Raw genomic sequence first — 8,346 nt, forward strand, 5'->3', positions numbered from 1 at the left:
TCATGCAGATAGTGTCTTCTAGAGGAGATGATGCACTAATGACATGATAGAAAGGCATATTTTATTGACTACTGATTGACCTGTACATGGCTCTTGATGCTACAGAGATATATGTGTGACTCTCCATGGCTTTTCCTTCCTATTACATTTACAAAGAAGAACATTTGTTAGGTAATTTTGTGTTATTCCTGGAGGACATTAGTGGCTAAAATGTTACCGGGCTGTTACAGGTGGAAATTGAGTTCTATCTAGCTCTTTTTGATGAAATAGGCACTCTATTATTTTTATCTTTAAATGTAATTTTCAGTTCATTTCACCTATGTGCTTACTATCTTAGATGCCATGCTTTTTTGAAGTGGTAGATTACTCCTACCTTGGGTGTGATTGCAGAGTTAGATTTCCCATTCCGTTCTATCTGTTAAAGATTAGAGAGAAACATTCAGAAGTTTGCTTATTTTTAGGTCAAAGGTGGAGGTGGAGACTGTATGGTTTTTGTTTACTCATTTTAGGAACACTTAGCATTTCATTCTTTTACTGAATAAGAACGTTATACTTATTTATTCTTATTAAAAGTTTGCTGAAGATTGGCAGCACTTTTCTAGTGTATTGTCAATGAAAAGGGCATAGGACACAAAAATGAGTTTTCAAGTCCCTCCTTGAATCTGGTTTTGGTTTACCTTGTTTTTGTTTCTATTCATTTATTCATGCGTTACATGTAGTATTTATCTGACTTGACTATTAGGTGCAAGATACCAACTTCGTCAGAGTTACTTCCTAGTTCTTTTTTTCTCTCTCTCTTTTACATAATGGCTCCTCTGTTGAGCTCCACTTGCTGTTGTAGATAGCATTATGTAGTTGAACATTAATCTGTCTCAGCCTTTCTCCGTTAGAGTTATTCGTCTGAACCAAAGAAGACTGAAAATTATTTGAGTAACTGTTTTCTCAAGGATATATAATTACTACCATTCTAGTTGCATTGTTATTTAATTACATACAAAGAATGCCGTAGGGTAGTGGTTCTCAAAGTGTGCTCCTGGCCTCAGACCCTTTTGGAGGTCTGACGCGTCAATAATATTTTCTTAACAAGCCTAGGATATTATTTGCTTTTTGTTCCCATTTTTAAGCAAGTGCACGGTGGTGTTTTCCAGAGACTACATGGTATGTGATATTAGAATAGCTTGAATGCAGAAACAGATGTGAAAATCTAGTTATCTTCTTTTAAACACAACATAAAAGATATTTGCAAAGATTTAAATAATACTATTGCCACTTTTTTTGTTTTGGAGAATATAGTTTTAATAAAAATATTTATGCTAACATGTAATGGGTTTATTTGTAATTAATCAGTAAGGCAGTCTTCACTTTGCACAGTTCCAATTAGCACTCATTTTAGTTACGACAGTTTAGTTAAATAATACCAGTCCCACAACAACATGGTTCCAGTTTGACGACCACTGTATATTAACTGTGAGTAATTGCATAAAATAAAATTTTGCGGGTAGCTCTTTAGTCCACGAATCACTGTGTAAATAACAAAATGCACATCATGGTTAGTGACCAATCACATCACTTCTTTCAAAGCCTGTCTAGGATTGGTCAGTGTTCATCTGTTACGAATTCATACATAGAAATCAAAACCTGCAGTTGTGTTGCTTCCTTGTCTCCTGTTTGTAAACCCACATGTCATTTTATGAAAATGCATATTTGAAAGAGTGAATTGGCCAGCAAAGATGAAACTGTGGCAAAGAAACAGAAAGTGCTAATGCTGGAAGTGAAACTTGAATGGAACATAAATGGAGCCATAGAAGAAATAGTTGATCATGGGAATATTGATACTGCTGCTGTTCAAGATAATTTAGATATTCAGTCTGAGGAAATTATTGAAGGCGAACATATTAATATAAATGAGCAAAGTGGTTGTGACCAAAGGATGAAGATGTCCTAGAAGAAGTGATGCTGAAAAACCCCTTCACATTATAGGACCTCTCAGACATTTTCACAGCTTTGAAAATGCAAAGGATAAAATGTTGGAAACTGATTCAAACTTAGAAAAGAATATGACAATTTGCCCAGGCATAGAAAACATGTTCACTTGTATTTTAAGTTATACAATGAGAAGAAAGCAAGCAGTGTTCAAAATACTCTAGATAAGTTGTTTTTTTTTTTATAAAAAAGACACTTTAATTCTCAGTATTGCTAATGTTCTAAATTACAGTGTAGTAAATAAATACGTTTGACTGTTTTTTTCCATTTCCCTGTAGATAATAACTGGCAGTGAGAGAGTTTTTAATATTTTGACAAAAATTTGTAAAGGGCACAGAATAATTGTAATTCTTTCCATTGATTATTGGGATCACTTTTAGACATTACTCAGTTCTAATATAGTAAATATTGATAGATATAACTCATATAAACAAATCTCTTTATATTTGCCTTTATACTTGTCTCCTATATTTTTTGTCCTGATTGAATAAGCATTGCCAATAAGCCTAAAACCTAAGGAACAATTTATACTCCTTTATCTCCCTCATAGTTTACATTTCTAACGATTTAACAACTCTCATCCTTATCCCCTTCTCTTCATACCCTATTGATTGTCTTTACTTAGGCACTCACATATCACCCTTCATAGGGTATGACTGTAAAGGGATGGTATGGTTATAAAGGGATAGCATGAGGGAAATGCTAGGGGCAACAGAACTGTTCAAGATCCGGATTTTGGTGGTGGTTACAGGAAGGGTATACATGTTAAAAATCATAAAGTTTCTTTTTGTCTTGTTGTGACATTGGCCTTTAAATGTTTCTTTGCCATGCCTTCAAAATAGATCTTACAAATAAATCAACAAGTACTTACAGAGTACATCGGTCAAGGCATTGTCCTGTGTGCTGAGGAAGATATAAACACACAGAAGCTATGTTTCTGCCCTGAAGGAATTTATATTCTAATAAAATAGAGTTAGACAACACAAGTAACAGCAGTAAGATAAATTGTAATCATCTCTTAAAGGAAATACAAACAAAATGCTAGTTTGTGCTAGGAATATGTAGGAGGATAATTCTTCATTGAAGAGATGGCATTTAATCTGAGTCTTGGAAAATGCATTGGTACTTGGCAGTCAAAAATAGAGACAAAGGACGTTCTGAAGAGAAGGAAAAATATAGTGCACTTTACAGAGTTTTAAATTTTCCTATTATAGCTCATAAAAACTTGGGATCTACACCTCATGAATGCTCACATCCTGTTTTATTCCATTTTGTGCTCCAAAACTCTTAGAAACATTTTGGTCTGACGCTGCAGTCTCTTACAAGTAGTATTATGACTTTCAACTTAATAATTTCGTTCATCTTTTTTATTCTGATTTTAATGGTTCTGTGGACAGTGAACTATTTCTAAGTCTTAATGTAGTCAACAGATAGTAAATATATAAGTGAAAAGTCTGATATTTCTGTAAAATTTTCTATTGACAGAGTGAATTTGAGTAAATGGAGTTTTCAGAATATATAATCTTATAAAGTATTTCTGTAGTACTTCTCCAAATTGCTTTCCTCTAGTTTTTCCTATTTAGGTGAATGAATCAAGTCTACTTAAAAGCAATCGTAATCTTTTTTTTTCCATAGGTTTTCTGTGAAGACCCTGATTGATCGGTCCTGCTTTGAGACAATTGATGATTCTTCTCCTGAATTTAACAATTTTGCCGCTATTTTGGAACAGATTCTAAGTCACCGGCTGAAAGGTAATAGCGCTAATGTATTATTTATTCTGCCCACAGCTCTCATATTAACAAGGTTGAAATTTTAGAAACCATACAGTATGGTGTCTGTAGCAGCCAAGCAGCATCTTGAGAAACATAAAACTGATTTTAGAAGGTCTAATCTTTTGGCTGTGTCCCTGTAAAGAATCTCTATTCTTGGATTTATACCCATTTCCAGGATGCATTAAAAATATTGAATATATTAATTGCCACATACAAGAAGCAGGATCACTTTCTATATGTAATTAAAATAAAAGTTTAAATTAAAAGGTAGCCCATCTTCAGAGATTACTAGATGGTATTTTAATTAGTTTACAGAGAAGCATCCAGGCATTAAGTTTGTTTGCTTAATCTTTTCCTCATTAAACTCAGAATCTTTGAAAATTTTTTAGCTGTAAGTAGGTTAAAAAAGAGCTATGTAAAAGAGATGCTGGACTTTAAAAAAAATAAATCAGTAAATGTATTAATGTCAGAAATGTAAATCTCTTAAAATTTAAAAGGGAAGATGGGAGCTGTGTTCTCTCAGAATTATAAAATATTTTTAAATTAAAAATATACATCTGTAAAATATAGCTGATAACATCAAGAACTATTATGTAGTATAAATTTTAGTAATAATAAATAATAACTTTATCACATTAATTCCATTATCTAGTTTTCCTAAAGGAGACTTGATCATTAGATGTTTTCACTTAAGTTTTTATTATCTTTACAATCTTAATGGTATAGTAGTTTCAAATAAGTAATCTGTGTGGTAATATAATTTATGAGAATCTCAAATTTAATCTGAAGGTTAATCTGTTTTGTGCTTTATGATGCTGAAAGCATCAGTTGAGCAGTCCTGTGGGCTTATAACAAATGGTTGGATTTAATAAATGGGGAAACAAAACCTGAATTCATTCAGCCCTTTGCAATTTAAAATGGGATCCATAAAAATCACTGGTGCTTTTCTGTTAAAAGTTTGTTGTTCTCTATTTTTAAAGGGTTATTTATTTTTTTCTTATTTTGCTGTTGTGTGTTTTCTAAAATTTCTGCCATTAATGTGTTACCTTTTATGAGAAAATAAATTTTTATGAACGCAGAGCATCTGAAAGTATTTTGAAATATTGTCATGGTTACTGTATTGTGTGGTGATCGTATTTTAAAATTTTATACATAATTTTATAAATAATACTTTAAAACACATCAAATACAGCAGAGCTTGATGTATCTTAATGTTCCAAGGGTTTTATCATAAGACCTCAATTCCCTTGATTTAGTGTACCATTTAGCATTTAATTCGCTCACAAAATACGTAAACAACTGCAACAGAAAACAATTAGACTGTGTTGATATAGCCGTGCTGAGTTACGGGGTTGACTAACTACCGCATAAGTGGACCCCTCCTGCACACCTGTGTGCCATCTTCTGAGTCATGCCTCAGCAAAATACAGATAATAGGCCTTTAGACTTACTTCGTCACCATGAACGTTATTTCTGAGAAGCCAGTGAACTACTGTATTGAGAATAGAATCTCTAGTTGATTTACAGATAAGAATTCCACGAGTATGACAGTAAGACAGTAAGAAAGATGATCCAGTGAAGTTAGTGTGAATTTTTTAAGCTAGGTAAGATTAATAATTCAAAACATGCTTTTTAAAAAAAGTTCCTGTTGGGACTTCCCTGGTGGTCCAGTGGTTAATACTCCACACTTCCACTGCAGGGGGCACGGGTTCGATCCCTGGTCGGGGAACTAAGATCCCACATGTCAGAAATAAATTTAAAAATTTAAAATAAAAAAAAAAGTTCCTATAGGTCGACTATGGTGGTCACTGTTATTACTATAGATATGAATTATGAAATGATCTGTAACTCTCAAGATGAGGTAGTTTATTAAAGATTCAAGTGTCTAGAAACTTCATATAATATTGCCCATTTTTTGGTATTCTAATATGTAACAAATTGCTTTTACTTTTGGAGAAGTTATATAATTATTTGGGAGGTTTTTATGTTTTGGTTTTTTGATTTTTTTAATATCTATTTATTTATTTTGGCTGCGCCGGGTCTTAGTTGCGGCAGGCGGGATCTTCTTTGCGGCATGTTTAGTTGTGGCATGCAGACTCTTAGTTCCAGCATGCGAACTCTTATTTGCGGCATGCATGTAGGATCTAGTTCCCCGAGCAGGGATTGAACCCGGGCCCCCTGCATTGGGAGCATGGAGTCTTACCCACTGGACCACCAGGGAAGTCCTGAGAAGTTATATAATTATTTCAATAGTACAGTGTGTTCACTTAAAATTTAGTTATTATAACAACTCATTTTTTCAATGTTTTTCTTGATAGAAGTACAAATTTAAAATGTATAACTTCATGGGTTTATAAGATTTACTTTTCTCTAACTACTTTTTATTTTTGAAATAAAAGGGTGTTTAGTTTATCAGTTTTTTTCAGAGAAAACCAAAATTCATCCCCAGACACAATATAGGCTGTGCTGACACAGGTAAAGGGGAGAGCTTCATTCATTCTAACAGCCCCATTATTGAAAAAAAAGGAGGCTTTTAAAATCACATATATTAATCTTGTTTGCAGTAATTCCTTAATAAGTTGATCTTACTTTTCTGGACTATATTTGAGAACTAAGAATTAATACACCACCAAATGTAAAATAGATAGCTAGTGGGAAGCTGCTGCATAGCACAGGGGGATCAGCTCGGTGCTTTGTGACCACCTAGAGGGGTGGGATAGGGAGGGTAGGAGGGAGACGCAAGAGGGAAGAGATATGGGGATACATGTATATGTATAGCTGATTCACTTTGTTATACAGCAGAAACTAACACACCATTGTAAAGCAGTTATACTCCAATAAAGATGTTAAAAATAATAATAATAAATAAAAACTATTTATTTCCTTTAAAAAAGGAAAAAAAGAATTAATCACAGAATATAAAATTCAAAGAGGCCTTAGTTCATGTCTTCAGTTCAGTCATTTTTGAACTTTTACTTTAAAGCATAATCCTTCTCTCCAGCCCACTCCCACCTCCCCTAATAAAAGACACTGCAGATGCTAGACATATAAGTGGAAGGTCTGGTTGAAGCTGAGTAGGGAAATCGGGCATTTTGTCAGCTCGGCAGCAGTCACACCCCAGTTCCACAGCACCACTTCAGGCAGCGCCGTGAATCATAGCTTAAAAATCACTACTCTAGTTTCCCCCCTACTGAAGCCATCCACTCAATGATATTTCCAACCGGTGGACATACAGTCTTTGCTTTAATCCTTCTGATATTGGGGAACTTAGGACAGTAAAGTAGGGCCATCAATTTTGGGGCAGTTCAGATTGTTAGAAAATTCTTATGTATAAGAAGCCAACTTATCTGACTGTGCTTTTCTGCCTCTTTTTAAAATTGTGAGCCTCATAAATATTAAAAGATTGCTATTCTATAATCCTTTCTCCTTAGTTACCCTTTTTCTTTCTTCCAGGTAAAGTATCTCTAGTTATTTCGATCTTCTGGAACCACTATAGTCTTAGTTATTCTTCTGGTTTATCACTGGTTTACCGAGATCTTAAAATGTGGTACTCAAAGCTGAGTAAAGTGCTTCAGATAGGCTAACTTTTGTAATTTGAGATTACAGTGACTTTTTGATTCCCACATCACACTTTTGTTCACATTGAAATTAAGGCCAAGTAAAATCCCAAGGCTTTAAAAAAATTGCTTGTTTTATGTTTTAGATTCTCTAAATTAGTTGCCTGAGATCAAGTTTGAAAAGAATAAATGCAGTATTATTTTCTTCATCATTCACTTTAGAGATAAATGAGGTGGCTATAAAAATGAAATTCTACTTCCAGGAAGATAAAGTGAACATACTTTCCCCTATTTCTCCCATTTACTATAATCCAAAACCCTGGACCTATAAAACACAAGACTCTGAAAGGTAGGGAGAAGAAGTCTAGGGACTTCAGGACCTTAAGAAGGGCATGGTGGTGGGTTTCTTGGATTTTCTGGTTGCTTTACATCTGACACTGAGTACTGGATAAGCGAGTAGCTTGCAGACATCAACAAGTGCGTGTACACACACACAAACACACAGTCTGACGAGGACCTACTCTTTCTAGCTAAAGGACCAGGAATAGAAAAGCCTGGCAAGACAGAACACTTTTAGACAGTATCTGCTCTACTTTAGCCAAATATCACAGAAAAACTGTGGCACTACCCCTAGCCAGGCCTGAAGAGGCTGAATGGAGAACCTAGAAGTCCACCCTCATGAGACTGTAACAGAGTATCTCAACACCACCACAGTGTGGTATCAAAAAAGACCAAGCAGAGAGCTGGCACTTCTTCCCTCTTCGCTGGTTGTGAGCCTTCTCTTCTCACCTACCCCCACACCGTGTCAATGGAGAGCCTGGACTTTCATCCCCACCCAGCAGTAATGAGGTTGTGTCAGAAGAGGTGTATTGGAGAGTTATATCTTTGACCATCACCCAGCAGGTGACAAGGCTACCCTCAGTGCAGTCAGTCAGCCTGTACTCCCACCTCCACCCAGCGGTAATGAGGACCCTTCCTTCAAGTGTCAATGAAGGCCAGCCGGGAAACTTGGACTTCTCCCTCCACTTGCCAGT

At 35.0% G+C, this 8,346-nt stretch overlaps 1 protein-coding gene across 7 annotated transcripts in view; it reads left to right on the top strand.

The window, feature by feature from the left end:
- Positions 1-8,346, top strand: part of RUNDC3B (RUN domain containing 3B) — a 152,227-nt gene that overhangs the window by 22,454 nt on the left and 121,427 nt on the right. For all 7 annotated transcript variants that reach the window (XM_082472508.1, XM_082472512.1, XM_082472510.1 and 4 more), the window contains exon 2: positions 3,619-3,734. In XM_082472508.1, coding sequence (XP_082328634.1) covers positions 3,619-3,734 — 116 coding nt within the window. The remainder of the gene's footprint in view (positions 1-3,618; positions 3,735-8,346) is intronic.

The sequence above is a fragment of the Balaenoptera physalus genome (genome assembly GCF_965194825.1).
Source record: "Balaenoptera physalus genome assembly, chromosome: 8".
In the NCBI taxonomy this organism is placed as follows: Eukaryota; Metazoa; Chordata; class Mammalia; order Artiodactyla; family Balaenopteridae; genus Balaenoptera; species Balaenoptera physalus.